This window comes from Carassius gibelio, chromosome A23 (assembly GCF_023724105.1).
Source record: "Carassius gibelio isolate Cgi1373 ecotype wild population from Czech Republic chromosome A23, carGib1.2-hapl.c, whole genome shotgun sequence".
NCBI lineage: Eukaryota > Metazoa > Chordata > Actinopteri > Cypriniformes > Cyprinidae > Carassius > Carassius gibelio.
The window spans coordinates 9,893,237-9,913,039 of NC_068393.1; the positions used below are offsets into that span (position 1 = coordinate 9,893,237).

At 39.0% G+C, this 19,803-nt stretch overlaps 1 protein-coding gene across 1 annotated transcript in view; it reads left to right on the forward strand.

Moving 5' to 3' along the window:
- Positions 1-19,803, forward strand: part of LOC127944646 (laminin subunit alpha-5-like) — a 64,193-nt gene that overhangs the window by 43,747 nt on the left and 643 nt on the right. The window contains exons 42-79 of the mRNA XM_052540735.1: positions 990-1,103; positions 1,263-1,393; positions 1,608-1,688; positions 1,911-2,125; positions 2,239-2,339; positions 2,422-2,605; positions 2,702-2,842; positions 3,587-3,738; positions 3,857-3,967; positions 4,101-4,212; positions 4,318-4,488; positions 4,905-5,101; positions 6,258-6,374; positions 6,510-6,646; positions 6,916-7,057; positions 7,151-7,250; positions 7,345-7,458; positions 8,052-8,237; positions 8,320-8,462; positions 8,557-8,736; positions 8,854-8,990; positions 9,100-9,253; positions 10,316-10,458; positions 10,559-10,721; positions 10,803-10,919; positions 11,020-11,162; positions 11,246-11,378; positions 12,053-12,202; positions 12,313-12,443; positions 12,515-12,673; positions 12,832-12,958; positions 13,234-13,382; positions 17,071-17,260; positions 17,346-17,492; positions 18,335-18,482; positions 18,584-18,714; positions 18,898-18,991; positions 19,530-19,649. Of these exons, the coding sequence (XP_052396695.1) occupies positions 990-1,103; positions 1,263-1,393; positions 1,608-1,688; positions 1,911-2,125; positions 2,239-2,339; positions 2,422-2,605; positions 2,702-2,842; positions 3,587-3,738; positions 3,857-3,967; positions 4,101-4,212; positions 4,318-4,488; positions 4,905-5,101; positions 6,258-6,374; positions 6,510-6,646; positions 6,916-7,057; positions 7,151-7,250; positions 7,345-7,458; positions 8,052-8,237; positions 8,320-8,462; positions 8,557-8,736; positions 8,854-8,990; positions 9,100-9,253; positions 10,316-10,458; positions 10,559-10,721; positions 10,803-10,919; positions 11,020-11,162; positions 11,246-11,378; positions 12,053-12,202; positions 12,313-12,443; positions 12,515-12,673; positions 12,832-12,958; positions 13,234-13,382; positions 17,071-17,260; positions 17,346-17,492; positions 18,335-18,482; positions 18,584-18,714; positions 18,898-18,991; positions 19,530-19,649 (5,365 nt within the window). The remainder of the gene's footprint in view (positions 1-989; positions 1,104-1,262; positions 1,394-1,607; positions 1,689-1,910; positions 2,126-2,238; positions 2,340-2,421; positions 2,606-2,701; positions 2,843-3,586; positions 3,739-3,856; positions 3,968-4,100; positions 4,213-4,317; positions 4,489-4,904; positions 5,102-6,257; positions 6,375-6,509; positions 6,647-6,915; positions 7,058-7,150; positions 7,251-7,344; positions 7,459-8,051; positions 8,238-8,319; positions 8,463-8,556; positions 8,737-8,853; positions 8,991-9,099; positions 9,254-10,315; positions 10,459-10,558; positions 10,722-10,802; positions 10,920-11,019; positions 11,163-11,245; positions 11,379-12,052; positions 12,203-12,312; positions 12,444-12,514; positions 12,674-12,831; positions 12,959-13,233; positions 13,383-17,070; positions 17,261-17,345; positions 17,493-18,334; positions 18,483-18,583; positions 18,715-18,897; positions 18,992-19,529; positions 19,650-19,803) is intronic.

Consider the following 19,803-nt stretch of genomic DNA (forward strand, 5'->3'; position numbering starts at 1 on the left):
CATCAAAATCATGTTACAAAATGTTTTCAGTCATATGAAAACAGTCTATGTTCAAAAATGTGAGTGACAGTTAACAGGTTAAACAAATCAGTCAAATCAGTCACACCTTTAAAAACTTTTTTGGGGGGGGGGATTTTGTTTTGAAGTAGTATTTTATAGTATTTATTTTTTTACATTATTAGACGATATCTTAATACAAGGTTTTAGTATAATTGAAATTAAAAATGTATTTAATGTATTTTGTATATTTTAATTGTATTTTTTATAAATTTGACCCTTCACAAAGACCCGCCCCCCTTTCTCAGCTTTCAAATTTTGTAATTTTTCGGAAATTCAAACAAATACCATCCTGTGGCTCTTTAATGTGTCGTGACAGATCACTGTAGCGTGTGAAACTCTTCCTCTTTACTAGTTTATAGCATGAAATAAACATGAATGAACATCAGGTCATTCAAGGTTTCTTCTTTCAGCTGTGGAAAGACCTAAATACAAATCATTTTTTTAAGTTCAAGTCCATCGACGTCATTCTACTCTCTGATTTGTTTGCCTGACAAAATAGCAGATTCGGCGTTATGATTGGTCAGATCGCCTGTAAGTCAAACTTCCAGCAATAAATAGTAGAAAAAAACATAAAAGTAAATAAACATTAATGAAATCATAACTAGAAAAATAGACAAAAGTAGCTACTGTTAACATGCTTATGTTACATTTGATATTAAATAGTGATTAATCTAACATCTATCTCCAGAAAAAGAGGTTTTATTCTTGCAAACAATTGATTGGATGTCAAGCTGTTCCCTGTGGCAAATTGTCATTAATTACATTTGTGAAGTATAAGAGTACCAGCAGTTCACACACCATGAATTTATGTGTTTTTTGTTATTTATAACATTTTATTACCCATCCAATCAGAAATGCAGATTGATGCGAAACTAGTCATTATAAAGGAGTACTGTGCAGTTGTTCATTCCCTCATCTCCTTCACTCAGAAATGTGCTCCAGGCTACTACAGAGACACTAAAGGGCTGTTTCTGGGGAAGTGTGTCCCCTGTAACTGTAACGGTCACTCGGATGAGTGTCTGGATGGCTCTGGCATATGTGTGGTGAGTCCGTCTCACTAAGTCATATATAAATCACAGACTTAAATATGGCCAGTATATTGCTATTGCAGATTCCACTGGATATAGAAAACAAAATCCTGGATCTAATTAAGGTTTAAGATCCTGGGAAAGACTTCTAAAAGTTGAACTCCTCATATACAGAACTGCCGCCACAATACCGCTGGAAATCAATGTGAGCAGTGCCAGTGTGGCGTTCATGGGAACTTCGTTGTCGATGGCCACGCGGTGTCCTGCTCCAGCTGCCCCTGCCCGCTGCTAGTAGCTTCAAACAAGTCAGTTTGGCTGAGTCCTAATCTGTACTACTGTTTCCTGTTCGTTCCAAACCCTTTTTGCTTAGTTTTTCTTTTGTTGATTTGCTTGAAAAATCCCAGTGTATTTTTTCTTCTGGTTTCTGCTTTTACTCCCAGTAAGAGCTGATTCCAGTGCTGGATATCCCAGCATGCCTCATTGTCAAATTAAAGGATGTTGTCTGTTTGCTCTTATCAGTTTTGCCATTCGCTGTGTGGAGAAGCCCAGTCACATGCAGTGTCTATGTAGGCCTGGCTATGCTGGATCTAGGTGTGAAAGGTGAAGTTATGAAGCATCCACTTACTGTTATTTAATCAGTTTATTTTTAATCCGTAATAATTGGTGTATTTTTTTTTAATGCACTTTTATTTGTAATTTAATATTACATTAAAACAAATGATACATTGTGCATGATAAACAAATATCATTATTAAATAATTAATTACTGTCAATGCAAAAAAGGATATATATCAATGAAAAATCCTTTTTTAACTAATACAGGTGTGCACCGGGTTACTACGGAAACCCAATGGTGATTGGCAGCACATGCCAGCCGTGCAACTGCAACGGAAACTCAGACCCCAACCTGCTGTTCATCGACTGCCACCCTTTGACGGGCGAGTGTCAGAGCTGCATGCACAACTCCGCCGGGCCGCACTGTGAGATCTGCGCCCCGGGTTTCTACGGGGATGCCATCACTGCCAAGAACTGCACTCGTAAGACGACTTTTATACACAATTGGAAGAAATTCAGTTCATGCAGTCTGGACGGCATTTCCTGTATTCAAAGAGTTCTCGTGATTGTGTTATTTCCCACCTGCATTACCCAGGATGCAACTGTTCTCCTTGTGGCACTGCACATTGTGACCCTCGCTCGGGACAGTGCCACTGTAAGCCTGGTGTGGTGGGAGCCCTCTGTGACCGCTGTGAGGTATGTGTCCTCATCTGTTTAGTCTTCATCTGCTCTTTAGTCTCAGAGGTTGATGGTAAAAGTGTTTTATTTGTTTGTTTAGGATTGGGCATTTGGCTTTGAATCCTGCTCTGGTTGCCGTAAGTGTGATTGTGATGCAGCAGCGGCGTTGGTTCAGCCTTGTGACCCTGTTAACGGGACGTGTGCCTGTCAGCCCGGGGTCAATGGACCCAACTGCCGCCAGTGTGCTCCAGGTTACTGGGGCTACAGCCCTGATGGCTGCAAGAGTGAGTCACACACACACATGTACACACACAGCGTGCAGGAGGGAATGTGATACATTATGAGGTGGATTTATTGATGTATTTGTGTGTGGCCTGTAGAGTGTGAGTGTAGAGGAGGCTGCTGTGACCCTCGCACAGGAGAGTGTCATTGTGCTGCAGGTTTGACGGGGAAGCAGTGTGACACGTGTCTTAATAAATACAGCATCCCTGTGCATCATGAAGCGAGTGTGCACTGTCAGCGTGAGTACTGCATCACGGGACACACTTCATCTTTACCTACTGATTCATTCATTCGCTAATTGATTCTTTTATTCATCCATTTGCTCACTCATTTGTTATCAGTTACACTACCGTTCAAACATTTGCGGTCAGATTTGTGTGTGTGTGTAAAAGAAATGAATCCTTTTATTCATATAGATGCATTAAATTGATCAAAGGTGACATTTGTAATGTTCAAAATATTTCTATTTCCAATCAATGCTGTTCTTTTGGACGTTTAATCCTAAAAAAAAAAATCCACAAAAAAATGTTCAGCAGCTCAACTGTTTTGAACACTGATAATAATATTACATTTTTGTAGAGCAGCAAATCAGCATATTAGAATGATTTCTGAAGGATCATGTGACACTGAAGACTGACGTAATGGTGCATTTTATAATATATTAAAATAGAAAACAGTTATTTTAAATTGAAGAAGTAATATTTCACAATATTGCAATATCTTTTAATCAAATAAATTGACTTGGTGAACATAAGAACATGCTCAGAAATGAAAACAATTTTGAAAAACATTTTACCAACCCCAAATTTTTGACTGGTAGTATATATACGCTCACTTAATAACTGAATGATCCATTGAGTCGATAATTAATTTACTCGCTCATTAATTCATTTATTTACTTCATCAATACAAAGGTAAAGTGAACAATATTTGTTGTGGTTTGCAGTTCATACATCAGATGATGTTGTGCATTATGTTTTTAGCCTGTGACAGCTGTGTGATAGTGCTGCTGGAGGATCTGGACAAAATAAACGAACATTATCAGTATATTGCTGATCAGCTGAGCAGCCTCAATGTCAGCTCAACCGCCTGGGCTCAACTAAACCGTCTCAACATGTCTATTCAGGACACTGCAGTGAGTCTCTCTCTCACACACACACACACACATAAACACTCTCTGACTCTGTATTAGGACTTTTAGATTGTACTATTTGCCTCACGCATAGTATTATAATTATAACTGTATGCCCCAGAATGCCATAAAAAACTACAACAGCGCTCTGGACAAGAGCAGGAACCAGGTCAATATGGTGGAGGACGAACTGCAAACCAGCGACATGGATATTAAAGAGTTAGAGGAGAAGGTATGACAACATATCATTAGATAAACCAATTCTGATTAAATATCCACTTGTTGATGTTTTCAAATGGTCAGTGTCTGAAAGGGACCATTTAACCATATTGCCTAAAAATTTTTTGTGTGTGTCTGTGTTTTAGGCCTCAGTCACACAAAAGGAAGGCAATGCTTTAGAGGACAACACTAACGCCACACACACTAGAGCACAAGACCTGCTTGGATCCATCAAAGGCATCATGGGAGATGTGCAAGGTAAGAGTACGACAAAGAAAAAAATGCTACGTCTCATTGCATTCACCCTTTATACTTTATACTTTACAGCCATGTTCAGCTGACAACATTTCTGCATCTGCTCAGACATTATACTGCTGGTGAACCGGACAGCGCAGAACAAGACCAACGTGATCGATGAAAAGGAGCTAGCTCGAAAAATAGCAGAGGTGGAGTCCATGCTCCGAGACATGCGCTTCAGGGGCTTCGACCTCCAGAGGAATCTATCAGAAAATGAGCTGGACCAGGCCAACAAGTGTGAGTGACAGGACAGAACGAGTCTAAATGTGCACCGACCTCAGCCTTTTTCATTTTATTGTATAAAAGCATGCATGGGACTTTCATTTTATAAACTATCTAAGCCTATAACCCTTTATAAATACTTAATTTTGGATTGGAAAAGGTTAGAAGCCTTTATACTCTACTGTACATAACTATAGAAGTATTTTAATGCATTAACTCTGCTTTGTAATGCACATTATAATGCATCATATGATCTCACAAACAAATATAACTACAGTTGTAATACCTTATACAAAAAGGAACAGAAATCTAGAATAAATAAAAATAGGGGAAAAAAAACAGCACTTTTGTATGGACATTTATAAGTGCTACGTGTTTTTCTGTATTTAAGATGGTAGACCTTGTCCTTCACAGCTGTTGTCTCTCTGTAGTGATAGATCGTGTGAAAAATGAGATTGCAAACCGGACTCTGAATAATGAGGCAGTGGCAGAGAACATTAGAAACAAACTGAACCAGTTCAATCAGCAGCTGATGGACCTGAGAGACGCTATGAACGAGGCCGTCAAAAACACAGCAAACGCCACAGAGGCCAACAATATCAACCAGAAACTCCTGGAGGAGCTGCAGGTATTTATACAAACACATGCACATGCACAGGATTGGAACAAAATACCAAATTTAAAGAGCCAGTAAGATGAAAATTCTAAGCTTCCTATCACTGTTTATAAGTCCTGTACAATAGGTTTAAATCCATCCAAGGTAAAAAAACATTGTCATTTTGTCAAAATATCATTTTAAAATTACCTCAATTCTCTTAGATCCCCAAACGGTTCGCGCAAAGCTGTTCAAAAGTTTCAGTTTCCTTAAACCCCACCTTTCAGTAGCATACTGTGTTCTGATTGGTCAACTGACATTGTCAGTTTGGATTGGTTGTCCCGCACACACCTTCATGGTAAACAATGCGTTAGCATCTTTTTGGGGTGAATTATGTCTTATTCCTCTCATCGCGAAGCAAACAGTAAAATAAAAAACTTGAACAGTCTCGCTGCTTTTTCTTCTGTGTGGGTGTATTCAAGCCGCGTGCTTCAGTTTGAATCTGAATAGCGCGTTCAGTGTGGGGGCGTGGTCTCATTAGATATAATGAAGGGAGACATGAAACAGACATCGCGTTGTTTTCATATGGATTACTTTATCACAGAATATCTGTTAGCAGCACTTTTTTTAGTTTTAAAGTAGACATGTCAAGCTTTCTATAGATATCTCTCTCATGTCTCTTCGTTGAGTATTCACGGAGTTACACTTCATTTTAATGACGTGTTTGTACATGACGATCAGCGCAGACAGACTGCAGACAGCACACATACTGATAAGACGCTCGGGAGAAAACAGACACATAACTTCATAATCATACTTCGCGTTGTGATTCGGAGATGCTCGTTGTTCTAAATAAAGTTGGTAATGAACCCTCTTTTATGGCCAAACGCTTTGAAAATCCCGCCTTGTACTCACCGAGATTAGAAAAGCAGTAATCAGTAAAATGTTGTGAACACAACAAAAGGGATTTGTTGTACTTTTGGTTTAATTACTTTGCACATTGTTTACACTGATGGGCAGCTACATCATACACTGTAATACAGGTCATTTTTGATTTCCCATCTGTGTGGCTCTTTAAGAGTTTGAATTAGAGTTCAATTGACAGCACATCAGAGAAAGTTAAATTGGGATTTGAGTTGGAGAGGAATTAGTTTTATTGCAATGTGAATAAGTACATTTGTTTTTCTAGAACCTAGTGAATAACCTGCTGAAGAAGCAGGAGGAGGTGGAGAACCAGCTTCAGATGGCAGAGGATGATGTGGCGCAGGTCAACGACCTCCTCTCCATGCTCCAGGACTCCAAAGAGGTACATATACACAGGAGCAGTATGCTTGTGTATGCACAATCAAATCAAACATTTCTGTGTACTATAAATGAGCCTCACTGAGCACATACGTGTACTCATGCGTGCTGTTTCTGGATGATGTGTGCTCTCTGTCAGGACTATGAGCGTCTGGCTGCTCAGTTGGATGGAGCGAGGAAGCCTCTAGCCGAGAAGGTGCATGGATTCGCTCTCCTGGTGGAGGCTGCAGAGAAACACGCTCAAATGCTGGACCAGCTCGCCAATAATCTTTCCAGGTGTCTGACTGTTTTGTAGTGCTCAACATAAAATGGCTTTGCAAGATAGCAGGGCGTTTGATGGCCAATCTATTCCAGTGTACATAATTAAAGGCCAGGGATCCACAAAATTGTTGAATTAAATAAATATTTTATGTAATTATTGTACACAACAAAATCCAATTAGCAAAGCAATTTTATTTATATAACATTTCATATCCAATGATAATATAATATGATAAATGTATCTTTATACGTAATATCGTGGCCTTGTGTTTGTTGTTGTGCAGTTTAATATCTGGCACCAATCAAGACGGTTTCATACAGCGTGCTCTGAACGCATCTCGCGCACACACTGACATTATAAACCGCATTCTGGAAGCTGAGACTGCTGCTAAGAAAGCTAATGAATCAGCTACTGAGGCTTTGGAGGTACAGTCACCCACACACTCCCTCATCTGTGCATGCATCTTTATTGCTCTTCAGACATGAGTAAGTGGCAAAAACTTTCTTTATATGATCTAGAACATAAAGGACACAGATCTGCCCCTGAAATCTGCTGAACTGAAGAATCGGAGCATCGAGCTTCTGAAGGAAGCAGAGGAGCTGAATAACAGCAGTCAAAGTAAGGAAAGCAAACGAATGCTTCTTTCAAGGTACATCTTTGTTGGTTTGAGCCTCGGCCGATCTAATGCAGGCCATCACTGTATCTCTGTCAGGTCTAAAGCCACGCTTGGACTCCATACAGAAAAGTTTGCAGGATGCTGAAATGAAGAAAGAGAAAACGCTCCAAGACCTGAGGAACATTCAGAATAGCCTCAACATCAGCCGAGGTCAGAGCTCAGAGTCCTCGGTCTTCATTGTGTTCATTGTGGCCTAACTAATAGCAAGCTTACTTGTAAATAAATACACAGGCGTTTAAAATTTTGAGGTTGGTAAGATTGTTTTATGTTTTTGAAAGAAGAATCTTATGCTCATCATTTGATCAGTAAAACTGTATACATTTTTCTGTTTTCTATTTTAATGTTTTAAACTAATTTAGTCAAAGCTGAATTTCCAGCATCATTGCTCCAGTCTTCAGTCACATGATCCTTCAGAAATCATTCTGATATGCTGATTTGCTGCTCAAGAAACATTTCTTATTAATATTCATGTTTAAAACAATTGCACTGCTAAACATTTTTGTAGAAATAAGATCCTTTTTGATGAATAGAAAGTACAAAATAACATTTACTTGAAATAGAAGTCTTTTAAAACCTTATAAATATACTTTTGATCAATTTAATGCATGATGGCTGAATGAAAGTAATCAACTTAAATAAAAAACACTGCCTGCAAACTTTTAAACGCTTTTGCATATATTCGAGTCTGTCAAGCTTAACTGAATCGAAACCATGACCGAAACATTGTCGTTGAAATGATGCAGAAGACATAGCAGAAGACATCGCAGCAGCTAAGAGCGCGGTGGAGCAGGCTAACAACACGGTGGCTAATGCTAGCAACACGCTGGCTCCGATTCAGAAGCAGCTGGAGGAATGGCAGAAGCAGTACGGAGACTCAAACGCCACCAGCGATGATCTCAACAGAGCTCTCAATGATGCCAATTCGTCAGGTGCGTGTGATGGAGCTCTCCTGAGAGAGCATGAGTGATCTTGCTTTCACATCATCTCCAAAGTGTTTGTGTGTTCCTGCAGTGACGGCGCTGAGCGACACTCTTCCTCGGCTGATAGAGAAGTTAGATCAACTACATAACACCTCATTTCAGCCGTCCAACATCTCCGACAGCATCCAGAGAATCCGCCGGCTCATTGAACTGACTCGCAATGCTTCCAAGAAGGTACAGCTCTTCAGACCTCAGAAAGTTTTCCAGATACTAGATTTCCCGGATTGCAGCGGTGCTACAGGCAATGACTCAACTTTCTGTTCTTCAGGTGAGAGTGTCAATGATGTTTAATGGTGAATCCGGAGTACAAGTGAGGACGCCCAGTGATGTTGCCGACCTGGCAGCCTATACATCACTGCACATGTACATCAAGCTTCCGGATGCCACGCGTAAAAAACGCCAAGCTACTACCAAACCCCAGTTTGTTTTCTACCTCGGAAATAGTAACGTAAGCCAACTTCCTCAGCTTATACCTTTTGTGCTTTATGCATGTGTTACTATGTGCATGACTAATTATATATGTGAGAATATAAACACATGTGTCTGTGCTGAATGTGTACTGTAGACCAGTAAAGACTATATGGCAATGATGCTGGAAGGATCAAAGCTGCGCTGGTACTTTAATTTGGGAGGAAAACCAGCGGATGTGCTAATGGATGAGGACGTGAATAAGGTTTTCTTCAACAAAGTTGTCCTGGAGAGGTGGGAAAACGTGCTCATCGTTATTACTGTCACATATCTGTTGAGCTTTGACTTCACTGATATTATTTTCCAGCTGTATTTACTCTACTTCTACTGTATTTGAGTGCAGGACTCTGCAGTATGGTCAGATAGAAATGTACATCGATTCCGATGAAACAAGTAGGATAAAAAAAAAAATGGAGGCAAAAGGAGAAAAAGGCCTGCTCAACTTACAAGCCAAAGAGACTGTGTTTTATGTTGGAGCTTATCCCACCAATTTCACTGTGAGTAACACAAAACCCCTGTGTATGGAGCAGAATATCTTAAACACTTAGTAGTGGACACTTTTGAGCCAATGAGCAAACCACCTGAGCAAGTCTTGAATTAATCTGCTAGGATGAATTAAATAGATCAAAAGTGACAGTAAAGATGTTTTTATAAGTTAGAAACCATTTCAATTTTAAATAAATCCCTTTATTTCATTAATGAATCCTGAAAAACATACCAAAGTTTCCACAAAACTATGAAGCAACGCAACTGTTTTCTGCATTGATAATAATAAATGTTTCTTGAGCAGCAAATCAGCATATTAGAATGATTTATTAAGGATCATAGGACACTGATGACTGGAGTAATTATGCTGAAAATCAGCTTTGCATCACAAGAATAAATTACATTTTAAAATATATTCAGATAGAAGATAGCCATTTTAAATTAAAATAATATTTCAGAAAATTACAGTTTTTGTTGTATTTATGAAGAATTAAATACAACATTAGTGACCATAAGACACTTAAAATAAGAGATTTATTTTAGCTTATTGCCTTTGGTAAACATTGGCTATTTAATGCTTTTTACGTTTATATTACCTTTGCTATCACCTCTTAGTCATATTTTTGTCATATCTTTGATTTGTTTCAAAGCAGCTTCACCGTAATTAATAGAAAAGTGATGTTGCAAAATTTTTCACTGAAGACAATATTGTGGTTATTCAGCACAAGTCAGATCAGTGTTTTAATTCAGTTCAATAGCATTGTCAGTGTTGCAAAGTTAGTCAATTATGAAACACATTTGATTCAATTAAAGCAGGTTTGCAGTAGTAAACAGTGTCATTATCATCCGATGGGGTCATTGCAGTCATATCAATAATATTACTCAGTTTTAATAGTTTTTTAAACCCAAATTAGCAAGCCAAAGGTGACCAGAACTGAACTGGTATAGGGTTTTAAAATTGGCCATTTATTGATAATGATTTATTGATATTGATTTTTGTCATCCTTAATTTTAACATTGGTGGATTTTCCGAAACATTTCACAAGTTCTCTCTCTTTCTCTCAAACGCACAGCTTCCAGTGGATCTGAACATTGCGTCTCCTGACTTCTTCAAGGGCTGCCTGGAGTTATTAAGTCTAAATCAAGAAATAATCAGCCTCTATAACTTCGAGCAAACCTTCCAAACGAACACCACAGCTGACCGCCCTTGTGCACGGTCAGAGGGGTTTCATTGATTATTCATTCAATCATATAATCTGCGTTAACCTCTTTGCGAGAGTGCATTCCTTGTAAAATCGTTTCACGTGTTTTAACAGAAAGAAGCTGGCCAATACGCCCACGTGGGGAATTGACGGAGAGTATTTTGATGGTTCAGGCTATGTTGAGGTTTTGTTCGATACTCTGAAGGACAACAATAAGCTTGAGCAGTCTATCAAACTCATCTCACAAAACGGCATTCTCCTGTTGTTACAAAGACAGGTGAGACATGGACTGCAGCTTAGGATCTGTGATCGTTTGATGCAGGTTATAGGTGTTAATGTCATTCTTTTCCCTTCTCAGGATAAGTTTGTGTGCTTAGCTGTGCAAGACGGTCTTCTTAAAGTCCTATATAACCTTGATGGAAACTTAACTTTCCTAGGACAAGAAGAGAAAATCAGTAATGGAGATGTGAAATCTGTAAGTAAAACCCTCTTTATTCCAGTCATTTTTTTTCCTTATCTGCTCATCTCTTTAAGTTAGTTAATTTGTTTTAATGTTTTCTGTTTGTTGTTTGCAGTTGGATATTGTCTTTCAGCTTCGTAAAAATGAAATGCTAGTGAGACTAGATCGCAAAACGATGTACATCCTTACCAGCAGCGAGCTCAACTTCACAGGAAGATATTTCCTGGGTGGAGTGCCAGAGGATCAGATGCCCGAGAGGTGACCATGCAGATATTTAGATGCACCTGGACACAGGGCTGGTGATCTGAGGTGGAATTAACTATGTGTACATGTCATTGCAGTTTAAAGAGCATGTTTCCTAAACGCGGCTCCATAAAGGGCTGCTTCAGGACTGTAAAGGCCATGGGAAGCTTTGTTGAAATAAAGAACATGAAGAGTGAAGGGATCAGTTCTGGATGTTCAGATGACCTGCTGGTGAGCGTCATCATACTTGTTTCTTTAGGTTGGGTATATTGAAATCTGCTAATGATTCTGGAACATATGTGTGCGATGAGGGAATATACTTGCATTTGCTTAGTTAACTGTGAAAAAAAGAGTCCTCCAGAGTCAAGGTGTGAAGTCATGAATCCTGCTATGGTAAAGGCCCTGATGTACTTCAAGAAAATTCTTCAAAGTGGATCTATTTTCTAAATGCATGTTATTGATCTTATTGTGAATAATTCATCCATTTGTGTTTATTATTTTTTAATTACATATTTTCTCCAGTTATTTAGTCCACTTAAACCCTTTCCTTCATTCGATAAACCATTGAAATGGAGATGTGCATCACAACATACAAGAAATTAACTTTTAGAACAGAGTTGCATAATGTCTTTTTTAATGCAATCTGGCCAGTATGAAAGTTGCTTTGAAAACGGCCAAGCTTTAACTTAGGAAAGTACACTTTGTTTAACTGCCGTTAGTCCCAAGATGATGATTTGTTTTATATATGAACAAGCTATATAAGTCATAAGGCGCTATGAGAACAGAGTTATGAAAATAATAATAAAACCACAAAATCTGTAAATTCCTTATGATTCCCAACCATAGTGATTTCCACCATATCTGATTTCTCATGTGTTTTTATTCGTGTTTGCGTTGTGTGTCAGTTTACACGCAAGGTTCGTTTCACTGGTGAAGGTTACCTGGGCTTGAAAATAGACACGAACAAAGTAGTGGAATATCCAGACAACTTCTACGCTGGAATCGGCTTCAGGACAGATCAGCAAAACGGGCTCATGTTTTACCGGCAAGGCCAGGTGCAAATTAAACAACAAACAGACTCTATTTTAACTGATGTGTTTTAGTGATTTCTACTGAAGACACTTGCAGCCATTGTCAAAGTCTGTGTTTGTGTCCGTCCCCTCAGAGTGATGTGTGTCAGGTGGTCTTGAAGAATGGCCATGTAGTCGTCCGTGCTGGCAATAATGAAGTCAGTTCTCAGAAGACGTACAACGATGACAACAGTCACTATGTTGCATTTTACCGCACCACAGATGGGTATGCCACTATATATTTGTTATAGATGTACAATAGTGTACATGCTTGTGACCATTTCTGCCTTTGTTTAGGTTACAGGTTTATATAGATGATGTTTTTGAGAATCGAACTGTCAGCACGGGCAACTTCAGCGTGGTGCTACAGTCTAACATTACTTATTTGGGCGGCATACCCGTGTCAGACGACCCCACCAAGCTCACCGGCTGCCTCAGTAACTTCTTCATAAAGAGGTGTGTGATGCAGAGAGCGAGCAATGAAGAGGGTGTTAGAAATAGATTAATGGAGGAAATGCTAAGAAAGGGTCAATTCAGTCTTATACCTGAATGTGTAAGCTTTATGAAAAGTTACAGTTAGATCAGCTCTTATAATTTCTACATTGTGTTCTTAGAATTAATGAACCCCAGACTGTTGAAGATTTGACAAAACCACAAGAGGGACGCAAATACACATTTGTTTGCCCCTCCTCTTCAGTCCCATTGGAAATACTGGACTCACCACAGAGAAAGAATCGAAAGGTACTATTTAAAAAAAATGTAGAAGTATTTTATTTTATTTTATTTTTTTCTTAAATAAAATACATTAACAAACTAGAAATTACAATTATTTTAACAACAGCACATAAATATTTCATTTATTTTGAATATTATTTGGTTTTAATATAATATTCTTTTGTAGTATGAAATAATTTTCCAATAATGCATAAAGAGTTTCTTTTTAATATTATATAATTTTCTTAATAACGAATAATATCATTATTTGAATGCAATTTGTGTCGTTTGTGAATGTACAGAATAAGCCTCATGGACGCTCAAGAGGTCGAATGGCACGTGACTCTTGTCAGGGTGAGATGTCCGTCCAGGATGTTGACGCTCATCACTTCAGTGGCTCCTCCCACAGCTATCTGAGATTTGATTTGCTGCCTCAAGCATTCAGCAAGGCGTGAGTATTTAAAAACACACACACACAAAAATACACAGCGGTTCGTTGAAGAGCTTCCTGCCTTCTTCCTTCCAGCTCCTGCGTTCCCCTGAGCGCTTCAGCTCCTCTTAAAGATCTTTTTCTAAAAGAGTATATGGGTTTGTTTGCGTCTTTTTAAAGATGTCATACCGCCTATGTGTTTCTGGGTGTGGTTGATATATGACTCCTCGAGACGGCCACGATCGCTGTGTCAAGTGTCTGGGCTTTCATCATGATGAGACTGCGTTCGTGGATGGTTAATGTTCTCATAGCACCTGGAGCTTCTGGATGAGGTTGCTGGGCCCTCTCACCAGGTTCCCAGCATCTCATTCGGGGCTCCTGAGGATGTCTGTATGTCGATCATCACATCACAAGGTGGGCTTGAGTCCTCGGGAGATAAGGATTCAGCTGCGTTGCCTCCCTCTGGAGCGCCAATGTTGCCCGAGTCTGAACCCAAGATGACAGCTATGCTTTCCCGGGCAACTGAAAGCATTTGGCTTGAGTGGAATCCTCCACCCTGTCCCGAACACTCAAGGCTGGACGATCAGTTCATGGACGTTGCACACGCTGATCACCAGCATCCTCTCTTCCGGTTCCTCTCTTCCCGGAGGTGCATCAGGAAGTGTCCAGTTTGTGGAAGGCACCTTTAACTGCCCGGAACCGTTCTGGTGCTATTGGCCGCAGCAAGGAGATGGCCGCAGAAGAGTGGTGTAGCCTGTCTCTGCCCCCAAACCTGCCAAGCGTCAGGCCGTGCAGCGTTCCTGAGACAGGCGACCCGGAGATGGGGAAGTCAGTTCTTCAGGAGATGGTAGCAAGACCACTCCTTCCGCCAGAGGAGGCTGGGGGAGAAACTTTTGTTCTCGTTCTCTTTTTGTTCTGCCCCTGGCCCCACTGGATTTATTTCAGAGCCTCCTGGGGTATATGGCATCCACAGCAGCGGTCATACCGCTTGGGTTGCTTCATATGAGACTGCTTCAGCACTGGCTTCAAGGCCCAGTCCTGAGGTGGGCATGCTCCAGGTGACCATCACATTGGCCTAGGGCTGCAACAAATTATTATTTTGTTAATCTAATAATTTAACAATTATTAGAATGTTTAATCAACTAATTAATGCACACTATTAATCATTAATTAAGCATTAGTAAACAGATAATACATAATTTATAAAGCATTAATAGACAGTAATAATCAGCTTATAAATACAGATATAAATGCTTTATTCTTGATTTAAAAGCATATCTATAATGTGTAATTTCATACTTTATTTATGATCCATTTATCATTTCTCAATGAAGTATAGCATTATTTACAAACCAGTTATTTAGGAGTTGCCAGTGATTCATAAGATCACAAGAAATGTAGTAAATTCAGGTAGTTATAAAGCATTTAGTAGTGGTCAGTTAACTATTTATGTGAGCTCATCTAAAGTGAGGACTAGTTATGCCTTGTAAAGCATTTATAAAGGATATTTAAATGCTCAGTTATCTTCTAAACAGAAACAAACACAACACAGTGATACAGAACATAGAAATTTTAACAGCCTTTAAATCTCATTTGTAAAAGCTTTACAAGGCATAAATAGTCCTCACTTTAGATGAGCTCACAAAAATAGTTAACTAACAACTACATGAATTTAACCTGAATTACAGTAGAAATACATGTTAATAAACCATTTATTAACACTATAAGTAACTATTAATATATGTCTAAATAAAAAGATGTATGAATGCACATTTTAATAGTTTATTAATCATTTACTTACAATTTCTAAGTGATCTTATGAACCACTGACAACTCCTTAATAACTGGTGTGTACATAATGCTATACTTAATTTAGAAATGATAAATTGATCATTAATAATGTATGAAAAAACAATTATTAAATACATTATAGATATGCTTTTAAATCAGGTTTTAAAGCATTTATATCTTTATTTATAAACTGCTTATAAATGTCTATTAATGCTTTATAAATGATGAATTAACTGTTTCCTAATGCTTAACTAATGATTAATAGCATGCAGTTATTATAAAGTGTTACCAATATTGGTAGACAATTTTTTTTTTGTCGACATTGTCAATAATGTTGACTAATCATTTCAGCCCTACTCTGGCCTGCTGCCGATCCTTTACCCCATGGTTGGATCTCTAATTTTTATAGGCTGGTGTTCCCCTAGAACGGGTGTCCAGGAATGTTGTCTCCAGATGCCTCTTCCTCAGGCTGGGGTGCCATGTGCAATGGACATGCTGTGTCAGGCTTCTGGACAGGACCCCAACTTCAGTGGTATGTCAATGGCCTCAAGTTGCTAGAAGTATGGCTTGCTCTGCACCGATTCAGGGCCCTGCTGAGGGACAAGCACGTTTTGGTCCATATGGTCAACAATGCGACTGTAGCATACATCAACCATCAGGGTGTTGCATGTTGCCTCTCGAGAGAATTCCCACTGCCAGTTATTTTATTCCCTGACTGAGGGCATCCTTGGCACAGATCCTCTTGCACACAGCTGGCAGCTGGACCTGTGCCAAGATAGGTTTCCCCCAGAGAGCCTTCTTGCACAGATGTTGTGTAAGATCAGGGAGGACAAGAGCATGTCCTTATGGTTACAACTGGACCTGGTTCTGCAGACTTGTACGCCTTGCGACAGACCCTCCCTGGCAAATCTCTTTGAGGAAGGAGCTCAGAGATGGGGCACCCTCTGGCACACACGTCCGAACATTTGGAACCTACATCAGTGGGTTCTGGACGGGTCACATAAGGTTTAGGTACCTTGCCACATCAGGTGGTAGCTACCATCACTTTGACTAGGGCCTTGTCTACAAGACACGCATATGCTCTTCATCACTTGGTATTCTTTATGTCATGAAGACCCCTGGAAATGCCCAATCGTGTCAGTGCTTTCCTTTCTTCAGAAGGGTTGGAATGAAGGCTGTCTTATTCCACCCTGAAGGTCTGTGTGGTTGCTATTGCAGCTCACCATGATCCTGTTGATGGTAAGTCTCTTGGGAAACATGACCTGGTCATCAGGTTCCTGAGAGGGGCGATGAGGCTCAATCCACCTCCCCCTTAACAAGTTTACACTTACATTTACATTTATTCATTTAGCTGACGCTTTTATCCAAAGCGACTTACAATTGCTATATATGTCAGAGGTCGCACACCTCTGGAGCAACTAGAGGTTAAGTGTCTTGCTCAGGGACACATTGGTGTCAACCAGTGGATTCGAACCCATGTCCCTCCGACATCACCACCCCAAGTTGCCTCTTGGTATCTCACAGTTGTGTTGTCCACACTGCAGAGAGCTCCGTTCGAACCCTTGCTTTTAGTGCAGCTGAAATTCTCATAATATATTAAATATTAAATTTCTGTACTTTGTTGTTTTGAAAAAAATAAAACGCAAAAAATTTATTCAGTAGTTTTAAATGCTTCAACTGAAATTAGGCATCACAACATTACATTGTACATTATGAATTTTTATTTTTATTTTGAGATTACATTTAAGTGTTCTTAAATTAAATTAAAGTGAGTGCTAGATGACAGCAAAGTATAATCTAAATATAAAAAATGGGAAATTAGTATGAAAAACATCATAATATATGCAGCACTGACCAAAAAAATAAATTATTTACCAATAAATTGCTAAATGACATGCCTGTGTTAAACTATCTGCAGGCCACACATCTCTGTGGATGTGCGTGTGCACTCCTCGAGTGGACTGATTTTCCATGTGGCAGGAGGGAAGGACCAGAGTATCATGACACTCTCTATGCTTGATGGAAATCTTATGCTAATAGTCAACAGCGGAAAGAGGAAGACCAGCATACGCAGCAAAAAGAAATACAACGATGGCCTGTGGCACACGGTTAGTATGTGGGACAGACATGTTTTAGACAAATTGTGATTTTATTTTCCCCTATATCTCTAATTTTCACAATGAAATGATGCAGGTGTTTGTGAAAGTGGAGGATGACCAGGCTTATCTAACAGTGGACGGCATCAACCCTCAGGAGAAGACGGTGAAGGGCGGATGGAAGAGTGTGTTTGGTGCGCCGCTCTATATTGGTGGACTTCCCTCAGACCACAGCGCAGCTATGGTAAAAACTGTCTTACACACCACACCATGCTCAAAACCAGTCAACTGCCATGGTGTCACTGCTTGTTTTGTTTTTTTTTGCTTGTTTTGTTTTTATTGAAGTGCTGTTCTCAGACCACGTTTTATTTTATTTTAATTAAAAATATATATTTTATTTTAAAAACAAACACACACATTTATTTTAATATTATATATTTAATTTTTATAAGATTTTATATGATATATAATTATATATTTGAATAGGATTTTGATGTTGGCATCAAAAATGGTTGGTGGAAAAAAAAAAATTACATTGAATAATTAGATTAACTATTTCATTGCTATTTCTATTTTATTTGAAATACGGGTCTTGATCCATCACGTTTTATTTGACAAACTTTTATAAAATTGTATTAAATAATGCAAAGCCTACAAGAGATTCGATTCACAATTAATTCTGATGTCAGTATGTTGCTAATCTAGTAATGCGATGCTCTAATAAGTACACACAGCGATTTTAGATAACGGTCTCTTTTTTTAATTACCTTGAACTATTTTTACTGCCGTATTTTTTATATTAAATGAAATACACAAAGGTTGTTTTATGTTATCGTAAAAAACAAAAGTTACCACATTGTTTTAGTACGAACATAAATATGTTTATTTTATTGTGAATATTATATTGTTTAATATTGTATTATTTTGTTAATATTTAATCATAAGAACGTAATAAAAACATTTTGAATATTGTTTTAATATAATATTGTTTTGCTAGTATGAAATCATATTTCTGTACAGATCTGAACAGAGATGCACCTTTGTAATGTGATGAGACTTTTCTTTCTATCCATTTCTCTCTTTCAGGATGGTTTCGTTGGCTGTGTGCGGGATCTGAAGCTGAACGAGGTGCCGTCACAGAGCCCCTCTCACAGTGTGGGAGTGACACCCTGTTACCAGCAGCCCCTCCAGCCCGGGGTTTACTTCTCCAGCCAGGGAGGATATCTGACCATCGGTGAGCAATCAGTCAAACCATCAGATCAGACACACTTCAGATTTCATTCACAAAGATGGTGGAAAATACACCTTGTTTATCGCACCTCTCTCTCATGTTAGACGAATCGCTGGTGTTAGACCAGGACCTCGAGATCCAATTGGAGGTCCGTCTGGTTTCAGACTCTGGGCTCCTGCTGCACACTGGAGCCAATAAAACTCAACATCTGAGTCTCTACCTAAACCAGGGCCAGGTGACACACATGCACTCACACATATACATGAAATAAGTTCCCCGTAACTCTTACGAGGTTCAATCATTTTCAAAGGAGAGTTCAGAGAATATCAACATATTTCTTTTAGGTTTGGTGCTGCTCCCTGAAGGTCAGTGGGACGAGTCCGTACAGCAGTTTGAAGTGTCTGTTTGTTCTGCGCAGGTGACTGTGTTGGTGACCAGCAGCAGTGGAGAGTTTTCAGTCAGTCTCACACCAGAAGAGTCTCTCTGTGACGGAGGTTGGCACACTATTGCAAGTGAGTCTTGAAAAACATGAACACTTGTGGTCTGTTTGAAAAAATGCATGTTACTTGGGGTCAGAATTTATAAAATGGGGTTGTTTGTATTTATTTTATTTGGAAACCAAAGGCATTTAGAACTTAAGGTTAGTTATATTTCTCCAATGGTGGACGAAGTACATAAATCTAGTACTTTAGTAAAAGTGCTCATATTAAATTGTACTTGTGTAAAAGTACGTTATTTTTTAGCGTGCTTCAGTGTTAAAAGTAAAAAGTACTGATCGATGAACTGTTTATTATTATTACTAGACTTCTAAAATACTAGATATGTCTCAATTCAAGTTACTGATAATTCAAGTGTTCAAACAAGTGAAATAATATTCCAGATAGTATTTTAGAAATAAGGGGGAAACAAATTGTGGCAACAAACAGTATAAAAATACTTGGACACAGGTCAGATGTGGTTAGTTCACCCAGTTACTCAAACTCATGTTGTTTCAACCCTGCGCGAATATCTTTCTACTGTTCAACAACATTATTCTGAAAAAAATTTTAGTTGTGAAGAAGAACAACGTCATCCAGCTACATGTGGATGCGGCGACTGAACATGGAGTGGGTCCCAAACAGAGCCGATCGAACGGGGACGAGGAGAACGTTTATCTGGGCGGCGTGCCAGGTATGACATCTGAACACTACCAAAGCAACGTTTACAATTCCTGACAGAGAACATGCAGCTGGCAAATCAAGAATGAGCATTTTTAAAACAACAAAGAATAAATCCCGCACACTGTCCACAATTGCAAATGTATTGAAATGTGAACGACTGAGGA